This window comes from Aphelocoma coerulescens, unplaced genomic scaffold (genome assembly GCF_041296385.1).
Source record: "Aphelocoma coerulescens isolate FSJ_1873_10779 unplaced genomic scaffold, UR_Acoe_1.0 HiC_scaffold_123, whole genome shotgun sequence".
Lineage (NCBI taxonomy): Eukaryota > Metazoa > Chordata > Aves > Passeriformes > Corvidae > Aphelocoma > Aphelocoma coerulescens.
In genome coordinates, this window is record NW_027183480.1 from 495,045 (window position 1) to 518,835 (window position 23,791).

At 54.9% G+C, this 23,791-nt stretch overlaps 1 protein-coding gene across 8 annotated transcripts; it reads left to right on the top strand.

Moving 5' to 3' along the window:
- Window positions 1-792: 792 nt before the first annotated feature.
- LOC138100650 (thyroid hormone receptor alpha-like) lies at window positions 793-12,655 on the top strand. 8 transcript variants are annotated; one of them, XM_068998519.1, is made up of 9 exons: window positions 793-896; window positions 2,717-2,910; window positions 4,163-4,224; window positions 4,595-4,668; window positions 5,944-6,044; window positions 6,114-6,243; window positions 6,601-6,800; window positions 8,416-8,543; window positions 10,025-12,655. In XM_068998519.1, the coding sequence occupies exons 2-7, from the start codon at window positions 2,858-2,860 to the stop codon at window positions 6,625-6,627; spliced, it is 447 nt and encodes a 148-aa protein (XP_068854620.1). In that variant the 5' UTR covers window positions 793-896; window positions 2,717-2,857; the 3' UTR covers window positions 6,628-6,800; window positions 8,416-8,543; window positions 10,025-12,655. The 8 variants fall into 8 exon arrangements, 6 of the variants coding, with proteins under 6 accessions (XP_068854620.1, XP_068854622.1, XP_068854624.1 ...); XM_068998521.1 differs by having other exon boundaries at window positions 5,944-6,030; XM_068998523.1 differs by lacking the exon at window positions 5,944-6,044.
- Window positions 12,656-23,791: the final 11,136 nt, after the last annotated feature.

Sequence of the window (23,791 nt, forward strand, 5' to 3'; positions counted from 1 at the left end):
TACAGTTGCAATCAAAAGTAGGGCTACTCCCTTTAGCTTACCTAACAAGCCCCTTGGAGAGCATCCCTTTCCCCTACACTAATTTTTACATCTCTCCCAGGAATTTCCAACCCACTACCCTGCTATCATCCCATCTCTAGGTCCTGGCCCCCAACTTAGCTTTTAGGTGACCAACAATGTGAATCCACACTGGATGCAAAAGGAGTCCACCTCAGCCCTCTCCAAAGGCACTGTGATCACCAGGTTGGCATCTTAGTCAGCTATGACAAAGAAAACCAAAATCAATGCACCCGTGGAGTGGCATACAAGCCAAATCCCAGCAAGTCAGCTACTAACTGGGACCCTGCTCCCACTCCCACTCATACTTACAGTCCTTAGCTTACCTATCAGAAGCCTCCATCTCCAATGTCATCTTGGACCCAGGGTAGCTTCCTCTTGCAGCAAAATGAATCTGCTGAAAAAACTGAAGTATCGTACCTGACACAATCTGGAATTTCAGGAAGTTGCCATGAACCATGCACTTAATGCTATCTTCTTCACAGAGTCTTCAAAGCCTCTATTACTTCAGATACCAAAAGTACCTGCTGAAAAAAAGCTGAGAAAACCCAAAAGACCCCCTTCACAGAAATAAGAAGACACCCTTACCCCAACTAACCCCACAGAGGAAATGGGCCTCTTTTACCCAGGACTGGGGTTAATATACCCCTGGCCAAGCCCACCTCTCGTTCCCACAATGCCCGGGAAAAGGGAGGAGGCAATTTTACCATCAGGGATAAAAGCACTGGGAGGAGTTGTAGCTGTTTGGCTGCTCTGACTTAAATTCCAGGGGAGTAAGGGGCTCTGTAGGTGCCTTCTTTTTTTACTACAGCCACACCTGCCAAAAGAGTAGATAACAGGTAAGAGAAGAAGCTTCTTGTCTCAGCAGCATAGGCAGGTGAGTTGGGTAATTCCTTGTTAACATGTGTAATTGTTCATTAGTCATTCCTGGGTAGTATGCTGTAGGCAACTAAGTAGGCAAGAGAAGAATAGTAGTAGTATAAATGGTGTAGCTCCCGCTGGGGCTTCTAGTTAGGGCCATAAGTGTCATGAATAAGAACAAGAAAAGTAATGGACTCTTGGGCAGCATTAGGTTATATATGTACTGGGCTCGCTCCCTTGTGAGAGATTTGATGCCAGGGCATGGGTAGAAGTGTGGATTTAAACCCTTAAAATGCTGAAAAAGGGGAGTTTGCTTCAACTGAACCCCTTAAAATGAGGGAATAGGAGATGTTTGCCTTTACTAATGCTATTGTAACTAATGGGTTCTCCCTTCTGAATCACCTGAAATACTGCAGCCTTTGGTACTTCTTTACCTCTCTATCCTGCCCTTCAATCCTGTTGCAAACGCGGGGAAAACCCAAAACTCTGGGTTTTTTCCCCCCCTTTCCTTTTCATTTTGCCTCCTCTTTTCCTGCAGGTTTTGGACTATCCAGGCTTGCATGTGGATTAGACACCTTGGAAGCTCAGCTCCAGGTGGGGTTGCAGCAGTGTTGGAAGCACCAGGGATTCCCCCGAGGTTTGGTGTGAGGAGCTGCAGCTTGGGAGGGGCTGGGATTTTGTGCAGTCTCTCACAGACTTAGAAAATAGCAAGAAAATCCTTCCTAGCAGCATTTCTCTATCTACAGAGTCCTGAGAGCAGGTTGGTACGGCCAGTGCTGGGACTCCGAAACAGTGACTAAATCCTGTTTTCAGGGCTTGAGGAAGAGAGCCAGTCCTGTGTGTTTGGGCTCACAAAGAGAAACTGAAGTGCTGCATTTTGCTGGACCTGAATTAAAGCACAAGGGCTGTGTTTTGATGCTCAAAGCGGGCTTTTTGGGCTAGGGCGAGTCTGTGTCTCTGAGCTCCGAGTCCTGCCTTAGGCACAGCCCGAAGCCGGGCTCCCCGGCCTCACGCAGAGCTCGGGAGCAGCGACTCAGCGCCGCGTCCGGGGCTGGCGGCAGAGCCCGGGGCCGCGTCGTGGGGCCCAAGGCGGGCTCCGGGAGGGGCTCAGGGCTGAGCGGAGCCCGGCCCGGCGCGTCGGGCCCGGCTCGGGATCCCGGGGCTGCCCGGGCGCTGGCACAGCCCCGGCTCCCCGCGGAGAGCCGGCCGGAGCAGGAGCGGCAGCGCCGGGCTCGGCCCCAGCGCCCGTCCCGGAGCGGCTCCTCCCGGTCCCGATGCCAGCCCCAATCCCGCCGGGGAAGAGGCGGCGCCGCCCGGGACCCGCAGCGGCCGCCGGCAGGACCCGGAGCCCCGGTCCCGGGAGCGGCCCCGGTGCGCGGGGCGGGTCCGGCCCGGGAGAGAGGGGCGGGGCCCCGAGCGATGGAGCCGCCCCCGTGCCGGGCAGGGCGGGCCCCGGGGCCGGGCGGGGCCGGGGCTCTGGGGCGGTCCCGGGCCCGGCTCAGGTGCGTGGGGCCGAGGTGTTTGAAGCCCCGGAATTCGCCCCCTGCCGCCATTTGCTCCCTTAGAGCCTGGGGAGGTTGCGGCCGGGCTGGCCTCCCCGGGCGTGGCCCAGGTGAGGCCCCCGCTCCCCCTCTTTCTCCTGCCCTTATACTCCTCCTTCCCTCCCTTCTTGCATGCTCACACCCAGTCCTCCCCGGTGGCCACAGCTCCTGGGGGTCCCTTATGGCTTCACACCCTTCCCTGGGTGTCCCCTCTGTGTCCCCCACGGCTGGTCTGGGCTGACCCCCCTGTCCCGCAGGATCCAGCCCGGGATGCTGCGCGGTGCTGAGCACTGAGGGGCACCATGGGGTGCGCGGCGTGGCCCCCCAGCCGTGGCCCCCCGCGTGGCGCCGGAGCCCCCTCGGTCGGTGCTGAGCGCTCCTTGATGGAATTGCAGTGAATGGAACAGAAGCCCAGCACCCTGGACCCGCTGTTGGAGCCAGAGGACACCCGGTGAGCTCCCACCCCAGCACGGGGACATGCGGCGGACACGTGTGGCACCACGCCTGGCGTGTCCCAGCACATCCCTGTGTGGCCCATACCTGGCTGTGCCCTCTGTGTCCGAATGCCGTGTGTGTCCCCAAGTGTCTCCATGTCCCAGTGCCCACTGTGTCTCTTGCGTCGTCGTGCCCAGTGTGCCTTCATGCATCCCTGCGTGGTCACGTATGTGTCCGTGCCCTGGGTACCCCCTGTGTCCCCATGTGTCCCTGTGTGGTTGTGTATATGTCCATGCCTCGTGTGTCCCTGTGTCCTGGGTGCCCTTTTTGTCCCTGTGCCCATATCCCCGTCCACCCCATGTGTCCCCACTCATGTTCCGAACCTGGGTGTCCCCATGTCCTGTACATCCCCGTACCCCAGGTGTCCCCCAGCCCCGCTGTACCCCACATGTCCGCAAGTGTCCCTATGTCACGTTCTGGGTATCCCCACACGTGCCCATGTCCTGCGTGTCCCCCTGCCCCCCACATGTCACCGGCTAGGTCCATCCCCTGGTGTCCCTGTGTCCCCACGCCCACATGCCCCCACTCGTGCCCCGCCATGGTGTCCCCCCACTCGTGCCTCTCCCAGCCGCCCCCTCCCCTCACCCTCCACCCCCCCCGGGACTATTTCGGGCCCCCGGTGGGGGCTGGCGGCCCGGGGTCCCCTTGGGCTGGAGCGGCCCCGGGGGATGCGGGGTCCCCGGGGCTCCCCCCCCGCAGGTGCCGATCCCCGCGGCCCCGGGCCCCCCCCGCGGGGACGGGCGCGCGCGGACCCCCGCCGCCCGCCATTGGCTGAGCCCCGATGACGTCACTTCTCCGCTCAGCCAAAAGGACATTTTGTCTTTGACTGGGAAGGAGCCCCTCCCCCACCCTTTTCCTTCCCCTCCCCCACCCTTTTCCTTCCCTTCCCTTCCCTTCCCTTCCCTTCCCTTCCCTTCCCCCGCTCGGTCCCAGCCCCCCCAGGGCGGTGTCGTGTCCCGGAGGGGGGGGTCCCGACAGGGGTGTTCTGGGTAGGGGGGGTCCCCAGGGCCCTCTCCTACCCCCCCCATCCCGCACCCCCGGGCTGGACCCCACCTGTGACATCGCTGCACTGGGACCCCTGGGTGGGGGCTGCCCATTTCCCAGCAGAGAAGGGGGTTCGAGGGGGGTTTTGGGGGGCTGTTGGAAGTTTGGGGGGGTGCAGCGGGAATCCGTGGGCACCCTCTCAGCCTGTCACCCCCCTCCCGTAGGTGGCTGGATGGGAAGCGCAAAAGAAAGAGCAGCCAATGTTTGGTGAAGAGCAGCATGTCAGGTACGGGGACCCACGGCACCCCCCGAACCCCCCCGGGCACCCCATGGCCCTGCTGGGCACCCCCGGGTCCCCCGAGTACCTCATGTGCTCGCCGGGTTCTGCAGGCACTCCGTGTGAGCACTGCAGGGGCCTTGAGTCCTTACCAGGGACCCCTGGATACCCTTCGTGTTCCTTGTGGACATCTTGGGGTCCCCAAGTCTCTTCAGGCAAGTCAGGGTGCCACGGACACCCCATGTCCCTGGCAGGCACCCTGGGGGCCCCAAGTCCTTGCCAGGGTCCCCTGGCCACCCCATGTATGACCTGGGTCCCCCAAAGTCAATGGACATCCCTTGTCCCCCATGGTCACCCCAAGATTCCTGTGTCCATGCAGGTACCCCAGGGTCCCACGGATGCCTCATGTCTCGACCGGGTCCCCTGGAGTTCCACGGACACCCCTTATCCCCTGTGAGCACCCCAGGAACGCCAGGGTCCCATGGACACCCCATGTCCCTGGCAGACACCCCAAGGTCCCCATGTCCCCCAGGCACCCCAGAGTCCCATGGATACCCCACTCCCATGTCCCCCCCTGCACCCCACATCCCTGCAGGGTCTGCTGGGGTCCCAGTCCCCCACATTCCCCTCGGCGCCTCGTGGGTCGGGGTGCCGCCATTGGGGCGGCAGCGCCCTGGGGTGGGCGATAAGGGGGGCCCTGTGGGCACTGCCCCCCGCCCTGCCCCATTCCCGGCGGGGAGCAGCCGGCGCCGGCGGGACCCGATGGGGGGCCAGGGGGGAACCCAAGCGTCCGGCTCCCGCCCATCCCCTGCACCCGCCCCGCTCCCGGAGGGAGGGAGCACCCAGGGACCCCCGCATCCGGCACCTGCAGAGCGCCAGAGTGGGCTCGAGGGGTGCCCACGCCTGGGTTTGTGGGATCCCGGGTGGGTGCGGCAGTCCTGGGGTGCTGGGGACACTCCCCTGAGTTACAGGTGCTCCATGCAGGGGGGACCCAGGCATCCGGTCCCTTTCCCATCCCTCTCACCCTTCGGGGATCCCCAATTCCAGCCCCCCCAAAACACAAGGGTGGGCTCCCGGGAGGGACATGAGGGGCCCAGGGTGCTGGGGACCGCCCCATGCATCATGGGCAATCTGTGCCTCAGTTTCCCTGAGCAGTCGGTGGTGGGGAGGCTGGGGGGACTCTGGTGGGGGGCTGGTTCCTGGCCTGCCAGGCGGGGGGACCACGGACAATGACAGGGACAGTGGGTCTCTGTGTGCCAGGGGGACAGGGACCCCCCCCGCTGCCGGTTCCCGGCCAGATAATGGGATAATGGGGGCTTTATTGGCGCGGGGGGCTCAGGCACCCCCCCACACACCCCCAGTGTTAACCCTTCCCGTGCCAGGGCAGGGGTAGTGGTGGGGCAGACAGTGGGTGCAGACAGAGGGGAAACTGAGGCACAGGGAGGGGAGGGCTTACTGGGGGTCCCTGGCATGGGGTGTGTGGGGTGTCCCTGATGCTGCATGTGCCAAGGGTCCCTGATGTGAGGCATGCAAGGGGGTCCCTGACTCAGGATTCCTGGAGGATCCCTGATGTGGGGTGTGTGGGAAGGTCCCTGCTACAGGGTGTTCCAGGGGTCCTTGACTTGGGGTGCCCTGAGGGTCCCTGTCATGGGAATCCCTGTCATGGAGCACCCCATGAGTCCCTGCTGCGGGGGTCCCTGCTCTGGGGTGCCCTGGGGGTCCCCGCAGGGTACATCCCTAGTTACCTGGACAAAGATGAACAGTGCGTGGTGTGCGGGGACAAGGCCGCCAGCTACCACTACCGCTGCATCGCCTGTGAGGGCTGCAAGGTGACTTGGGGCAGGGGGCTAGGGGGGCTCAGCAGTGCTCACTGGGTCACTCCCCCATGCCCTCCCCAGGGATTTTTCCGTCGGACCATCCAGAAGAACCTGCACCCCACCTACTCCTGTGTCATCGACAAGATCACCCGCAACTAGTGCCAGCTCTGCTGCTTCAAGAAGTGCATCTCCGTGGGCATGGCCATGGACCGTGAGTTGGGGGGCGTGGGGGGGCTCGGCTGGGGGGCAGGTTGGGGTCCCGACACCCTGGGGCACATTGGGGTACCCGGAGCAGCTGCAGGACTGGGCTGGTATGTGATGCAGCAGTGGGGTAGAATGCATGAATGGGGGGTCCTAGCTGACTGGGGGGCATCCCAGATGATAGTGGGGGGCTTTTGGGAGGTGGGTTGGGGTCCTGGTGCTATGGGGCAATTTGGGATGCCCAGAGCAGCCACAGGAGGAGGCTGGGGGGGGTCACCATGGGGTGCTATGCTGCAGCTGTGGGATGCATGGATGGGGGGTCCTGGCTGATGTGGGGGGATCCTGGCTGATGCTGGGGGTCCGGCAGTGGTGCTGGATGACTCGAAGCGGGTAGCCAAGCGGAAGCTGATCGAGGAGAACCGGGAGTGGCAGCAGAAGGAGGAGATGATCAAGTCCCTGCAGCATCGCCCCAGCGCCGAGGAGTGGGAGCTGATCCGCCTTGTGACAGAAGCCCACCGCAGCACCAATGCCCAGGGCAGCCACTGGAAGCAGAAGCGGAAATTCCTGGTGAGGGGATGCAGTGGAGGGACTCTGTCACCATCTCGGTCCCCCACCCTGGCCCCCAGCCCTAGCCAGGATCTGCTGAGCACTCACACACTCAGCACACACATGGTGGCAGTGCCAGGGTTTGGGATGTCACCGGTGTCCTTGGGCAGTCGAGGGGGGTTGGGACATTGCCCAGCGTCCTTGAGCTGGTCACCCCTAAAGGGTTCAGGGGTGAGCAGTGACCGAAGGGGACAGCTGTGCCCGCGGGTGGCCCCGGCCCTGCCATTGGCCCTGTCACTGGCCCTGTCACGCAGCTTCCTCTTCTGGCTGCTGCACTGGCCCTGCCACGAGTGTTCCCCGGTGACATGGAGGCCCCAGAGGGGGGGCAGGGTCACATCACACCCCCCGGGGTGTCTCAGGGAGGGGGGACAGGGTCACACTGCACCCCCTGCCACTGTCCACCGTGGGGGTCCCAGAGTGGGACACGGTCACACTGCACCCCCAAACCCCACTGTCCATTACGGGGGACACAGTCACACCACACCCCCCCAATGACCCATCTGCTGTGGGGGTCCCAGGGGTGACACGGCCACACCACGTTCCCCAATGCCACCGTGGCAAGTCCCTCTCTGCCTTCAACCTGGATGACACCGAGGTGGCCCTGCTCCAGGCTGTGCTGCTCATGTCCTCAGGTGTGCGTGCACACCAGTAGTGGGGGAATGGGGTGGGTACCCCATGCCAGAGGAATCAGGGTTGGGTGTTGGGTGGGCACCCCAATGCCCAGAGTTCTCACTGTCCTGGGGAGGTGTTGGGTGGGCGCCCTGATGCCAGAGATCCCCAGCAGCTTCAGGGGGAATTGGGAGGGCACCCCATGCCCAGAGGCTGTGCACGGGGATTGTTGTGTTGGCACCCCCTTGCCCACAACCCCCAGCACATGGAAGTGCACTGGGTGTGCACCCTAATGCCCAGAGTCCTGACTGTCTTGGGGGTGTGTTGGGTGGGCACCCTGATGCCAGAGCCTCACAACATCTTCAGGGTGTGTTGGGTGGGAAACCGTGCCCCCCCTGGATTTTGGGGGGGTTTGGAGTGGGCACCCCAATTCCCAGAGCTTCAGGCAGCTGTGCCAGGCTGGGAGGGGTCCCAGGAGCATGAGGTGGGCACCCCAATCCCTGGTACCCAGGAGCACAGGTCCCCTTGGTGCCCTGGGGCCCCCTGCCAGGCTGACGTGGGTCTGTGGGGTGGGCACCCCAACACCCAGGGGGTGCATGGGACACTCAGCCCTGTGGGAGGGAGAATCCCTGCAGGTATGGGATTGGGAGAGGGACTCTTCCATGGGCAATGAGTGCCAGGACAAGGAGAGGTTTAAACTGAAAAGGGGAGATTGTGATGGGGTATTGGGAAGAAATTCCTCCCTGTGAGGGTGCTGAGGCCCTGGCACAGGCTGCCCAGAGAAGCTGTGGCTGCTCCATCCCTGGAAGTGTCCAAGGCCAGGTTGGACAGGGCTTGGAGCACCCTGGAATAGTGGAAGGTGTCCCCGCCATGGCAGGGGGGTGGAACTGAGTGAGCTTTAAGGTCCCTTCCCACCCAAACCATTCCATGATTCCACAATCCCCTGATGATTCCCTGATTCCCGCAGACCTGACGGGGCTGATCTGTGTCGAGAAGATTGAGAAGTGCCAGGAGATGTATCTGCTGGCCTTTGAGCACTATATCAACTACCGCAAACACAACATTCCCCGCTTCTGGCCCAAGCTGCTGATGAAGGTGATGGATCTGCGGGGGGGTAGGAAAGCAGAGACCCCCCCAGTTTCTTTCTCTCTCCCCCACACTCTCCCTTTCTCTCCCAGCCTCCCTCCTACCCTCTCCCCAGTGCCTCCCACCCTCTCTCCCAGCTCCCCTGTGCATCCCCGATCCCCCCAGCCCTCCTTTCTCCCTGCTCCCCAACCCGACTCCCCTCTCTTCCCCCTCTCCCCCTCATCTGTCCATCATCCTTTCCCCCCCTCGTTCTCCCCTGTTATCCATAGGAAGGAAAGCCCGGTGCCCCAGTGTGTCAGGTGCAGAGGATGAGCTGTCCAGGTGCCGGGGGCGGGCGGGGCTCTCCCGGCGCGGGGCCGCCCCCGGGCACCGAGTGCCGCCGGTGCCGTGGGTTGCGTGGCTTCTCCGGTCCCCTCGCACCGTGGAACGGCGCCAGCCCGGAGCGAGTCCCGGTAATGGGCGCTGGGGAACACGTGTGGCTTGAATGGAAAAAAACCCAACCCCGACCTCCCAGGCTTTTTGCCTCGGGGCTTTGTTGCTGTTGCCTGAGCCACGCCTTTAAATACCGACGAGGGCGCCTGCTGGAAGCGGTGTTCCGTGGTTTTTGTACTCTCTATTTGTGGTGTTCATTTTTATCTGGATGCACAGTTGGGCTTTTTGGGCAGAAGGTGCCCCTCAAACCACAAGGCTCGTTTCAACCTTGTATTCTATTGTTTGGACGATCCAGGGTGGGTGAGGACTTTGTCTTGTTACCGTACTAGGGAATGGAATGCAGGAGGTTCTTACAATTTTGGTATTGAAGTTGGAGTGTTGAAGGATATCGGTCTGATGGTAGTCTTAACCTATGAGCTACAGGCATTTGTAAAAAAACTTCAGCCTTTCCTTCCAGCAGCCCTATACATCTAAAAGCACGTGCATTTCTTAACAAGTCTCTGTGTCATAGTGACTTTAAAAATTAAAACACGTGTGTTCTGCCTTACCTAGGACTGGGGCTTTTTTCTACAAGTTCAGTTTGAGCAGATGTTCTTGTCTGTGCTTTTAACGTGAATGGCCTTGATTTTGCAGCAAAGTCAGTGAGATGGCACCTGAATGCAAGGGTTTGGGTTTGTGAAGCTTTGCAGAATGATGGCCTATATTTATATTTCTTTCAGAAACTCTCCGTATGCTGCACACAAACCTAATTTAGAGAGTTTTACTGAGACAGCAGATTCAAGCCCTCATTGTTAGGGGACATCTGTAATGCCATTGTCTGCTTGACATTAATTCTTCCAGCTGTGCATCTATGTATTGTAATTGCCCTGACTTTTTTGGTCACAGTTTGTTTTCTGCAGTGCCCTCGTGCCTGCGCAGCACTCGCGATGCTGCCGTTGAACCTGGGCTGTGTGACAGATGGGGCTGTCCTGTATCAGAAAATTACGGGAATGTATGTAGACGTCAGATGGAATGCTGGTCTCTCTGCTCACCCTTGGCTCTGTAATTTCGTCATCCAGCCATGGAGGACCTGTGCAGCCATAACTGGCCAAGGTAGTGGGGGAGCACAAGCTGCAGCTCTGCAGGAGATAAGGGACCTCTTGCCCACAGCAGAAACAGCAAGTAAGTGCAATTCTCAGAACTCTTTACTGCGCCCTTAACTGCAGTATTTCCCTGCTCTATAATCTGGCCAAAGTTAGGTAGGTTTTAATAGGGATAGACACATTTCTACCACAAAGGTCACCTCTCTGCCAGATTTCAAAATTTCCCTTCTGAAGCTAGAGATCCTCATGTAAAAGGTTGCCTGAATTTATGTAACATGTGCCAAGCAGTCTATTTTTCCTTTAATAATATTCCTGGAAATAGTGGAACTGTTTTGGCTAAAGCAGATGCTGAACTGTTCAGAATGAAATTCTCAGAGCTAAAATCTGGCCAAGTAGAGTAACGTGCCATTTTGTTAACACTGGGGAAGGCTGAGCTCCATGGCAGCAGGGAGGGGAGGTGGCACTGCTGGTCGGCAAACCAAGGAAAGCAACAAGCACTGCTTTTAGGAAACTGCCAGCTTGAAGCCAGTGAGGAACATCCTTGGGCTCCTGCACTCTGTGTTTTTATGTTCACCTTAAATAACGAACAGAGAAACCCAGAGGCACCAGCGCTACTTCCAGTTACCTTGAACTGCTTAAACACGTAGTTTAAATCACCCAGGCTCCGTTCTCCCCACCTGTATTGCTTCTGGGCTTAAGGCTGGATGTATCTATGGAATCTATAGTTATGTATTGGAGTTTGGCCTGAAGTAATTTGTGTTGCCGACTTGGTACTCTTTCCCCGCCCTGGAAGTCCATCTGCAGAACCCCTCTGTGCCAGACAAGAGAGTCCCCCATAGATGTTTCACTATACAGTTATATCTTTTGGTCAAAGCCTTACAGGGCTATGATGTGAATGAGGACAAAGCTCTGTTTTTCTTCTTTGCTCTCTGCCCTGTCTTCTTTCTCTGTATTTTAGGACCCAAGTAACAGGGCCATAAAGCTCCTGTTCTGCTTCCTGGTTGTGTCACCGAAACTGCAGGAAAAACAAAAAAGCCTCCAGCAACATTTTTAATGTTAGAGAGTCAAGGCACTACTTTATTCTCTGGCCAGGATGTAGCACAGAAATCATCTCATCCACACATAGCCCGGGTGTGCCGAGAGAATCATTCCATGACACATGACCTTTACTAGAATTTTCAGATCTTTTTTACAGTCAAAACTCATAGAAACGAATTGGGTCAGTGTTCATTGGTCTCAAGTTGTGTAGTTCCTAGTATCTGGTCTCCTATTAGATCTGTGTTTCTTCGCTTCTGATGTTAATTAGATCTTCAGGGGTAGATGTTCTTAGATGGCCGCTGACATCTGTTCTGGTGATGTTCCCTCAATGGCTTTATCTTATTGGGGCTACTCCTAGTCTTTTGAAATGCTAAACCCATCAGGCCTCACCTAGAGAAACAATGCCCTGGAAAGAAGCTTCAGTTCCCTTTCCCTGAGGCAAAGATGAGCAAACCTGGCCAAAGTCATATATAAAAAATTTTTAAACTGGTATGTTTTCCAACAGTTGTATATAATGCTTTATTACATAAATGGGCTGGGAAAAGCTCTGGTACCCCTTACCAAGTTGGCTTTGTCTCAGACAATGCTGTTATTTTGGGGCTAGACATGAAGCTCCTGTCTCTGGAATTGAAAATGAATATAGGAATGACTGAACAAACAAACCTGGTACACTCTTAAAAAATTGTGTGCCCATTGACCTCAGCACCCCAAGCTGGATTCCCATGCTCTTTCCAAATTCTTGCCGTTCAAGTCCTTTCCATGCGCTCACTTGCTACTCAAACTTTTTTTTTTGTTTTGTTTTAAATGATACTGGTACCAGAGCACGGGCACAGCACTTCTATGAGCTGCAGAGCTGTGAATATCTCTTTTTATGGATACAGTGTGTGCATGCTGTGGCTTTGGGCACAGGGTATGTCAGTGCTAGTGCAAGGCTAATAACAGCCTCTAAAGATAATTTGAGAAGTTGCTTACCTTTCCCCAGGGAACAGGACATGTCTTTGTATTTCCACCTTCAGATACACAACCCACTTGTGGGCTTGACTGCATAGCAAATAGAGTGTGAGAGTCATCCTTGTTTATATGGATTTTTTTTTCCCCCTCTCTCCTTTATGTTTTGCTTTGCCCTCTCGTTTGCTTTCTGCCTGTTTTCTCTGAGGCTAGTGATTTCTTGGCAAGTTATTGTTCATAATCAAAGAAAGGTAGTGGGCAAGCAGCAACTGCTGTCTTAGGTAGCCCAAGCTGATCCTGCCGCTGCTTCGGCAGGAGAAAGCAGCTGTTTGAGAAGAGCACAGCTGTCCTGGGCTTTGTGCACACACGGGCTGCTCAGAGCAGCCCCTTGACCCCATGCTGGCTCTGTGACCTCTGCCACTCTGACTGGTAACAGTGATGGCAGTTTGTGTTGAGGCTTTGTTCTCTGCTCCACAGAGAGAAACATTAAAGTGCAGAGTAACTAAGTGGCTTTTCAAAGGCTACAGAATGAATCAGTGAATGAACAACAACCCCCAGCGGCTCCAGGCCCCCTTCTCTCTGCAGACCAATGCCTTTCTCCCTGTGTGAAGATGTGCACGTAAGATAGGTTGCATACAGAATTATGTATTTCAAAAGAAATTTGAATATTAATATTTATATTGTAGTGATGCCACTGTCCTCTAGGCTCTGTAAATAGCAGCACCACAACAATGTGAATTATTCCTTTTATGCAAAACCCTGGCCAGTGAAATAGCTTGCCAATACAAAATAAAATTGCTGCACAAAAGTTTGACAGCTACATTCATTATATATGTCAATCAAAGGATCCTAAAAGCTTTATTGTCCCTGTACAGAGTCTGAACAATCTGCTAGCCCAATATGCTGCAAAGCTATTTTCTCTCTACTCCTTTCATTTAAAAAATAGCCACCAATAACTTTTGACAAACAGTCTGAGAAAACTGCATGAGCAGCAAGGAAATCTTAGATTTTCTTGGCTATCTGTGGGCTGGAGCCTTCCACTCACTGGGCTCTTTCACATGTCACAGTAGATGAGATCTGGTCAGAAACACGGAGCCCTAAAATTACTCTACAAAACCCAGGCTGGCTGGGGTCGTGGGGAGGGCATGGGGAGGTAGGGAGGAGAACTTATGCTGAATATAAACGAATTAAATAATTTTTGGTTAAGGCTTTTTGTTGCTTTCCCAGGTATGGGACATTCAAGCTCCTCTGTCCCAGGTCTCCCCCAGGTTAGGCTGGGCCTGTCTTGATGAGCTCTTGCTCTCATCAGACCACCCTACAGCTTGGGAGTGTGAGGCCACGTGTATTTCGGCTGGATTCCCTTTTTCCATCGCGCTCGGTCCTGCGAAGCCCAGCTGTCACTTATGGCTCGAGGTGTTGTAAGCGGGGCAGGGGTCGGGCGGGAGCGGGGCTGTGTCCCGGGAGGCGGGTCTGGCGGCCGGTGCTCCCGCACGGGCGGTGGGGCCCAGGCCGGGCCCTGCCGGGAGCGAGGGCCCGGCAGCCGCAGCGCTGCGAGCCCAGCGCGGCCCCGCGAGGGAGCAGCCGGCGCGCCCCGCTCCTGCCCGGCCCTCACGCAGGCCGCCGGAGCCTCCCCGGGAGGGACGGACCCCACACCTTCGCTCGGCCCTGGGGAGGCCACATCTGGAGTGCTGTGTGCAGTTCTGGGCTCCTCAGGACAGGCGAGACATGGAGCCTCTGGAGAGGGTCCAGCTTAGAGTAACAAAGATGATTAAGGAGAATCTCATGTATGAGGAAAGGCTGAGGGTGCTGTCCCCGGTCAGCCTCGAGAAGAGACGCCAGAGAGGGGAACCTCATCAAAGTCTATCAGTATCTGAAAGGGAGAGTGCCAAGAGGATGGAGCCAGGCTCTGGTTGGGTTTTGCCCAACAATAGTACAAAAGGCAGCGGGCAGAAACTGATGTACATGAGCAAGAACTTTACTGCGTGGATGACCAAGCACTGGAACAGATTGCCTAGAGAAGTTGTGGAGTCTCCCTCTTTGGAGGTATTCAGAAGGTATCTGGACACAATCCTCAACAACCTGCTTTGGGGGACCCTTGCATGTCTGGGAGCTAGGTGACCTCCAGTGGTCCCTTTCCAATCTTTAACCATTCTGTGAAAGTGTGACATTGTAATCTTGTGCCATGACAGACCAGACTAAATCTGATTTATGAGGGTGTCATAACTTTGACGTCTTTGTTCTGGGCTGTAGCTTAAATTGTTTCACAATTCAAAATATCTTGGAGGTTGGTTGTTTCCTCTAAGCCCTCAGCTTGCTTCTTAGCATGTGCTGGTGCATGGCTTTGCTCTCAGCCCCTGGTCATGGGCAGTGCAGCAGCAGTACCTCAGGAGGTTACTTCCTGCATGCATATCTGCCTGTGCCTTTCTGACAGCTGCTTTTGGGAGGAGATGCTGCTCCTGGCCTGTGCTAAAGGGCTGACCTAAAAGTGTAAAGAATAGCCTTGCTCTTGTGTTTGGGAGCGAAGCATGGGGATGCTCTGTGAGGATGCGTGCAGAGGAGATACTGCAGCAGGACTGCTGATCGTGACAACTAGTGCTTCTACTGAAAAAGCCTGGTGAAGAAACTGGTAAAATGGAAACTTTTAAAGAATTGAGGTGTTAATTCATGTGCTGAGAAAGCTGTGCTGCCCACTTACCATCCCAAAAACTGTGTAACATTTCCCTGAGGTGCACTGCTTGCTGCTGCATCATTGCTATGTCTTTGATCACAGGCAAAATTACCATGCTTTTGTAATCAGTAGACTCCACAAGTAGTTTCAAGATACATGGGAGTATATGGGAGTAAAAAGACATAGACTGACACTTCTCACAGTGTTGAAGTTTACATGGTGTGGTGTGTTCTCTCCCCATGCAGCATTGCCCTCCTGTACAGAGCCCTTTTATTCATGTTTTAAATAATTACCACTGTTGTGGCAATGGCATAGAAGTTGTTTCAGTGCAATTTGTGGCGAGCACCAAATATTGTGCAACAGAATGTCTGTTACCTGTGACAACAGCTACCTTTCATAACTACCTTTGATTTCAGGTTTGCAAGACTGGACTAAGCTGAATGTAGGTGGTGCTGACAGGATGCAAAAAGGCTTTCTGTAAGCAGAGTGGGCTGTGCTTTTCTCGCTAGTCCACCTCTGGCCAAGGACGTACTTTGTAGTGTGTGGGTGCAATGGTAAGGACACTGCAAATACTTTTGCTCCTGTGGTAAGGCTAGGAGCTTGGTGTTGTACGTGGAAAAAAAGCCTTCACAAGTCTGAAGCTTCTGCTGTGAGCATCACTGCTTCATCTTGTTATTCTGGCCCTAAAGGAAACCCTCCTGAAGGAATGCTGTAGCCAGCCCCTCTGTTTCTGTGAACAGGAGGTAGCGGTGGCTTCCCAGGGGGGATAAACCAGTCTTTGGTGCTCGCCTGTCTCACTTCTCTGCCTTGTGGGAAAGCGTTATGAATCCCTCTGTTTGGGTGATTGCTCACGCTTCTGCACCCTCAGACTTCATCTGTAAACTTTTAGCAGAAATTATGCACTGATGCTGGGATGGTTCTTGCCAGCTAGGAACTGTTTTCCAGTGTCACTCACTTGTAGTTGGCATGGGGAACTGCTGTGGCATTTTCTCGATGTTTAATGTGACCTAATTGTGTACTTCCACTGTCTGGGAGGATCAGCTCTTCTGGTGTGACAGCTGCCATAAAATCAGCGGTGCGTCTCCGGCATTTGCAGCTGGTTGCAAGGCACAAGTTCCTTGATTTTGCTGCATCAGCCCGGTGAAACCTTGCGGGGCTGTGTGTGCAGCCAACTGCCTTTTGTTACGCCTGGTAACAGCTTGGCAATATTAAAAAAATGTAACCTCCAGCTGTTTAATTGGCTCTAGGGAAATAAAAAGGCTTCCTAATAATCTTCATATTTACTTGGCACGTTTGGTTTGAAAGCAGATGGGTTGATTTACGAGATAAATGACAAAGCAAGAGGAGAAAAAGTGTGTCAGTGGCTTTACCATTAGAGAGGAAGGCATTTCTGATATGTGGTTAATCACGATTAACCTTTCTAGGTTTTGGTTTTTTTTACAAGTCAGCTTCTTGGACCTTCTGCCCGCCAGCTTGCTCAGCCAACTGATTCCCTCAGTGCCCATTGTCACCTCTCCCTATGACCTACAGGTAGGGGAAGGTGCAGAGCTGTAATGAAGGAGAGGGGCTGAGGTGGCCATTCCTTCTCAGTTGAGCCTTCTTTGCCCACTCCAGACTTGTGCAAGAGCCTCCCCCTTGCAGCACTCACCCCCTCCCTGTGGCCAGACCAGTAAATGCCTATGTCCTTTTGGATGGGCTGGGAATGCTCCTTCCTGAGGCACTGCTGCTTGAGGCACTGGCACTGAGCAGAGGAGGTTCTCCAAGCAGGCTGGTGCTGAGGCTGTGCCCTCCCTGCCAGAACCATGCACCCCTCTGCCCTGGCAGGCAGCTGGCAAGTTGTGAAATATGGTTCAGCACTTTTTTTTTAATATTAACTTGTGCAGCTGTCTTGGAAAGGATTAGAAATCAGTTCTGGAAAAGACTATGGTAGATTTTAGTGAAGAATTCTGCTGTGTCTTTAATTATTTATAAGCATCAGGATATAAGGACACCGTGTTAACCCTTCAGCAGTGAGAAAGATTACAAATGATCTAATCAATGACATACGCAAATTTACAGATTGAGTAGGTTTAGTTGCAAGTTCTGAGACTTAGAAGTGAGGAAATACCAGAAATAAGGTTTCTGCTTATTATTTTGTATGTCAGCGTGTTTGGTGAGGCAACTGGATTAGATGAACACTGTATGACCCTTTCGACTGAAAGACACCATTCTACATTTCTGATGGCACAGGCCTCTCCTAAGGGCTCACAGATTTGCTTACCACCCCTGCTGGTTGCTCTCACCACCTTTCACTAGTGGGTTTTGCTCAGGGGATGCATCAAGGGCAGGTTCATGCCCACAAGGCTCCTGCTCTATGGCCCCAGGGCCAGGCAAGGCTGCAGCAGCACTGTGGAAGGGTTACTGGTTTTGGCAGCTGAATGGTGGCAGGAAAAGCAGCTTCCCTCCCTGCCACGTGTTTCTAAAAGGCTGCTGAATAAGTCAGGGAAGCCAAAGTAAGGCTCCTTTTAGGGCTCAGAAACCTCTGTGCTAGAAGAACCTGTCCCTGCCAGCTAGGGCCCCCCTTGTCCTGCCCATGGTGTGGGTAAGTCACAGGCTCCTCTTCTCTGTGTTGGGATGAACTGCCTAGGGAATGCTGTTTCCAGCAGCCTGGTGTGCTGGAAAAAGGGAGAAGGGAAGAGGGAATGTGGTGCCAGAGCTGCGTGCCATCGGGTTGTGTTTCCCTCTGCGGACAGAGAGTCTCTGGGCCGAGGTGAGATTGCTGGGAGTGCTTGGATGAGCTGTGCAGGAGACAGGGAGTTGGGGATTGCAGCTGGGGATTGGAACCACTGCCTTAGGTCTGCTTAGTCAGTGTCTGTGTGAAGTGGGATTTGCGCTGGAGAGGTGCTGTCGGGAACAAAGAGCGGAGTAAATCCTCTCCGGGGATGCGCAGGGAGGGAGTGAGTTGCAGGGAAGGAGAGTATTTCTAAGCCGTGTCAGTATTTCCCTGAAAGCGGGGCTGGAGCAGTGAGGGGGGTGCTTGGGTTTGGCCTGGGCCTGTCAGGAAGAGCCATAAACGAGCCAGCCCAGGCCCTGACGCCTGCATGGATGTTTGACACACTTCTACAGAAAGCCAAGGCAGTCATGAATGCAGAGGACAAATTGTAGGCGACTGCTTACGATCTGTGGGGAATTTCCTTTGGAATTACCAGTCAGAGAGTGCATGCAAGCAGAGCACATCTTTTGGCTTTTTCTGGTTTGTCGTCTCCTGTCTGGCTATAGAGAGTTTTGTGCGCTGCTGTTCAGGAAGCAGCGTGTTTTCAGCTGGAAATTTGGGGTGGGTTTGTTTCCTCAGGGTCTGGGGTCTTTCCTGAGAGAGTCACCCTCCCATAAATCCCCCGGGTTGTTCTACACAGCTGCTTTGGCCCTGGGTCAGAGAGAGAGAAGGGAAATGACTTTTTAGGGCGTTGAAATTTCTCCAGGCAGGAGTGGGACGTGGTCTTGCCCCTCCCCAAAGCCCTGCAGGCGCATGGGAGTAGCTCAGTGCCGGCGCAGCTCTCTGAGCAATAACAACGCTTTGGAGGTTCGAGTGTTGATAACACCTCTCCTGTCTCCTGGGGCCCAAGGTTCGGTCTCACGGCCCCGGACCGGTGAGGGAGAAAAGGAACTTGGGCTATTCCTGGGAAAGCTTCTGTTATTCCTTGTGCAGCCTTTTAATTCCGTGTTCTGATGGACTGTCCGCTGTCTTTCCAACAGGACTTGTCAGAGATTGAGATTTGGGAATTGAATTTGGGTCCGTTCACTACAGAATCTTGCCAAGCCTGAAGGCCTGGGGCGATGACTGCTCTCAGCGAGGGCTCTTTATGAATCCTCTGTCAGATTTCCCTCAGTGCTGGGCAGGGCTTGGAGGTGGGAAAAGAAGATGGGGAGAGGAGTGGGGGCTGCTCCTCGTTGTCGGGGCGCCGCGGGCGCTGCGCAGCCTTCCTTCCCCTTTAACTTCCCAATTGCTCCTTTTGTGCCTCCTTTTCCCCTGGGGATGCGCCCGGGCCGCCGTGTAGCGGCCGCCGTGGGAGCGGTGCCTGCGGGCGGCGGGGTTTCCCGCGTGATTGACGGGGCCAGCGGCCAATAGGAAGGCGGGGCGGGCCGAGGGCTGGCCAATGGGGAGGCGTGGCGCGGCCGCGCGCGGCCAGTTTGAGTGGGCAGGCGCGGTCGGCGGGGGACAGGCGGGCATGGACGGGCCCGGGCGGTGAGCGAGGAGCGGGGGAACGGGATGGGGAGCGGGGGAACGGCATAACGGGACGGGGAGCGGCATCGGGGCGGGCCCCGTCCCCCGGAGCTGTGCGGATGCCGCGGCCGTGGGGGTGGCAGAGCCTCCGCCCACCCCGGGCGCTTCCCACCCTCTGCGATCCCGGCCTGAGCCGGCCTCTTCCCTGCAGGGATTACGAGGCTCAGATCCGGAATTACCGAGGGCCCGAGCCGCTGGAGCCGTGGGAGGGGGTGTTGCCCCGTCCCTGGCTCGGAGCTGACTCCGGAATGGTTTGCAGGTCCCTGCAGTGGGCAGGGGAATGCCTCCTGCTCCAAGAGAAGCAGAGCCGCTGGCCCGGGCTCCTGGAGGAGTGGGTGAAGGTGTTCGTGGGTGACAAGAGGTACAATGAATTGCTGCCAGGCAGTCCAGGATTGTTCCCAAACGTCATCCCCTGGCTCTGTAAGTTGGTAAGGTCTTGTTCTCCCCAAGCCCATATCCAGAGCCTCGCTCTGGGAATAAAGTAATTCCTGGCTTTCCAATACTAAAAACGCAGCACCAGAGCAGGGTTCTGTTAACCTGATCATTTGGGGGATAGTTGGCAAAAATTTATGGTGGGCCAGGTTGGACTTAAGCTTTGAACACTCCCTGGATTCACGGGATAGGGGATTCCAGCATGCACCACACAGGTTTTTTTCAGGGAAATCCCTTGATCCCCTAATCCGTATGAGTTCAAAGCAAAAACCCCAGGGAGTTGAAGGCAACAGGATGTTTCTTGGGAATGTTGAAGTCTTCAGTGTGTCCTAATTGTTAGGTTTGAATTAATGCAGATGGTCCAGGATTGTGTGTTCAGACTTGCTGGTTTAGGCATGGCCAGGTCTGGATTTGCATTTGTGGGCACCGAGTGTTCCTTGTGTCAGCTTTAGGTCTGGATTGGTGGGAATTGTCGGAGAAAAGCGAAGGGAATTGAAATGCAGAGCTCTGTTCTTGGAGAAAGGATCAGGATGGGAGAAAAGAGGGTGTGGAACTGCTGGGAGCTCCTGGAGTGAGGGAAAGGATGCAAGAGTTGGAGACAAGAGCTGTGGAACAAAGCCTGAAAAGGGGGCAGGGCAGGGTGGTCACTGCGGGGGGGGGGAGAAGAGGGAAGGGATCCCTGCTCCAGGAATCCAGCAGGGGCCAGGAGAGGATCATTTTGCATCCACCGTTCTCAGTGGAATTCTAATAAGGAAGGTCCAAGGGAATGATTTGTTTGTACTTAGGTTTGGAATGCAAGGTGCTCTTCCAGAGGGGAATATTCACCTGTTAAAATTCTGTTGGATCCAGGAAAAGAGGGAGGCAGCAGCTGGGGAATGAACGGGTGGATTTTTGGCGGATACAGGCAAAGGCATGGGCAGGGGCACTTAGGTAAAATACACTTCATGGGCAGCACCAGGAAAAGCCTCAACTGCCCTTTTTTTCCAAGCTCTGACATTCCAGAGGAGTAAGCAGCGGTCAGCACATCGCTCTCTAGAATTCCTTGGATGGCCAGTGCTTTGTTGGGAAGAGGTGACATTTGGAAAGGATCAAATCCGGGGATATAATTCCTGATAGTGAGGCCCTGGTTTTGATATCCTTCCAGCACCCGAACGCAACAGAGGGAATCCTGGAGGAGGAGGTGGAAAACGCTGTCGCTCCGTTGGTGGAATTCCTGGGAAATGGAAAGCAGCAGAAGCAGCAAGAACAGAGTTGGAAGCAGGCTCCAGCCGGGTAAGGCAGACACCAAATCCTTTGGAATTAGAACTGGGCAGGGGTGGGAAGAATTAATTCTTCAATTTGTAGCCCATGGATTCCTGAGCAGGATCCTGGCAGGGAAGACTGCAGGGATCGGCCTGGGGACTGTTCCCGGCTGGGGGCAGCGAGGCTTGGAATTGGCTGGAGGGAAGAAAGAGGGATCCTTTGAGCACAAGGATCAGCTGTGAAATGTGGAGATGGCATCAGACAATTCCTCGGGAGGGTTCAGTTCCTGGGCCAAATGGATCTCCTGCCTTGTGAAGGAGCTCAGAGATCTGGGAAGAGCCCAACCAGCACAGGGAATGCACTGGCAGATAAAACTGCTGGGGAACGGTGGGGAAAAGCATCCGAACAGGGGGCCTCGTTTTGTACAGGAATGGTACAAAAAATTGTCCGAAAGAGCAGGAATCCCATGGGATTTACATATTCCTTGGAGACCACATTCCAGTGGGAAGTCTGAGAGACGGTAACAAAACCTAAAAACGCAATTGAGCCCAATCTGCCCAAAGCCTCCAATGGCCACATTCCCTGGGATTGCTGAGGAATTCAGCCGAGCTCCAAGCAGAAGGTGAGCCCCTATGGAATCCTTTCTGGGAGACCCTATCCAGCTGGGACTCTTCCTGGAGAAGGCCATGGGATATGGGTTATCCCAGGTCCAGAGAATATGTCATTTCCTTGTGAAAAACACTTGGATCACTGCATCACTTATTGTTTTAGGCTCACCAGTCACCCGGGCTATCCAAGTCCGTCCTCCCCAGCAGGGAGAGCGGGAGCGCGTCCGGACATGGAGAATTTCTGGGAGAGCCCGGGAGAAGGAAGAAGGCTCCAGCTTCACAGATCTGTGTCATAACCCATCCTGTCGGCCGCTCCTGTTTAAACCTGGTGGATTGGGCCTCTTGGATTCAACCTGAGCAGCGCTAATTGCTGGGAATGAAGCAGCCTTTGGTACTTCTTTTCCACAAAACCTCTCCATCCTGCCCTTCAATCCTGTTGCAAACAGGGGAAAAACCTGAAACTCTGATTTTTTCCCCCTCACTCCTTTTCACTTTGCCTCCTCTTTTCTTGCAGGCTTTGGGCTATCCAGGCTTGGATGTGGATTAGGCAGAGCACCCTGTAAGCTCAGCTCCAGGTGGGATTGCAGCGGTGTTGGAAGCACCAGGGATTCTCCCAAGGTTTGGTGTGAGGAGCTGCATCTTGGGAGGGGCTGGGATTTTGTGCACTTCTGGGGTTTTTTTTTTCCTGTTTGCCTTTTGGGCCGGCTCAGAGAAAAAGCTGAAAACCGAAGAAGCTGAGGGGGGTTCCCAAATTCCTTTCCAGCCCTTCAGAGGAGGCACAAAGCCACGTGCAGCTGAGGAAAGGGATGTGAGGAGAATGGCAATAATGGAGCCTCGGGACTCTGCACTTCCTTCTTTTCACGTGTTTGGAGGTGCAGGAAATGCCAAACCCCGCAGGAATTCTGTGTCTGTAACATTGGGTGCAACCTCTTGAAACCCAAGTGCTCAGAGTGGGGTTTTCCCAAGGGTAAATCCCGATGTGACATGGCAAAGCTTCAGTGAGGATTTCCAGGCTTGACTGCACAGCTTTTGGGAAAGCTCAGGAGCCAAACAATATCAGATTTCTATGGGATTTGGATCAAACGTGGCGTTTAAATGTGGGACAGCTCAGCTCCCCGGGTGAGAAAGTGCTTGGAGTAGCCAAGCTGAGCCATTTTTGAGAATTCCAAGCATTGTGTCCTTACGCTCCTTAATACAGCGTTTAAATAATTGATACAGAATGGAGACAGTATCAGGGGGATTTGTTAGCGTGGCAGGGATGTTTTTTCACCTGGCAGTGTGTTGGAATAGTCAAGACTCCTTATGTCAGAATTAATTGGTCTTCCTTCTTTTCCTTTCTTTCCTTTCTAGATTGTGGCTGAGTGGGAAGAATGTTTGGGGTAAAGAAACGAAATGCCCGAGGGAAGCTTCGTGTTCCCGTGGGGCTGCTTTAGGTACGTGCAGGTTCTGAGCTGCACCGCGACTTGAGGCTCCCACAGAAGCCTTCCGAAGCTGGAAGGGCTGGGAAAGAGAATTCCAGGAGAGGTGTGGGAAGCGGTTTCTGCCAGGTCTGGGCAGCGTTTAGCCAGCTTTAGTTAAGTTCCTTTTGCACAGGTTTCGTGTTGCTTTGATGGTGAAGTCACCTAAATGGTGAAGTTTGCTAAATTACCCCTGAAAAGCTTTAATGAACCAATGCTGAGGGAACTGGGGATTGGATATCTGGGATCTTATGGCCCTTTGAGGCCATGTTGGGTTTACGCCCTGATTTTGGTGCCAAGGGAAGCTCCCAAGTTAAGAATAATCCAAATATGAAGCACTTCTCACAAAACTCAGCTTTGCAAACCTTTATTTGGGCTAAAAAATAAGAGATGGGAATGCCCTTGGCAGAAAAGCAGCTGTGAGGCCCAGCAGGCTTCAAATGCCTGTCAGCAGGAGCTCCAGGAGAAATGGCTGCTGGCTCCGGGCATCCTGGGCTTCCCAGGCAGGTTTTGTACTGGATTGCAAGGCAGTTTTCCTGCCTCTGGGGGGTGGCACCTGCATCCCACTGGAAAGGGAAAAATGTGGAGAGAGCGCCAAGCGGGAAGGCGGTTGCTGATGTGTGTCCTTGGATTGCAGTTCCTCCCGGTGGGTCTGTGCTGCTGGAAGTACAAAGGAGATCAGTCCTGGAGTACGTGTGGGTTCGCCGGTGGGGCTTGGGAGAGACGCTGGACGTGAAATTCCAGGGATGTTCCCCTTGCTGGAGTGAGAAGCAGTGGAAGCAGTTTGCTGTCTGCTTCTTCATCCCCTTCACCTCGGTCCCCTGGGGCTCCAGGTAATCCCCTCTCACCTTTGCTTTTCCAAGGGTCTCTAAATGAGGGCTTGAGCTTTGGTGTTGCTCCCTTTTACAGGGAAGATCTGTTCCAGGAAAGGTCTCCTGGTCTGGACTGATGGCGTTGCAGGAAGAGCAGGAAACCCCACAGCTCCTGTGGCTCCCTCATCTGATTTGGCTGCAGGCCGCAAGGCTCATTCCCAAGTGTCATCCCCTGGCTCCGTGACTCGGTGAGGTTGTGTTCCCCCAAAGGCCAGGG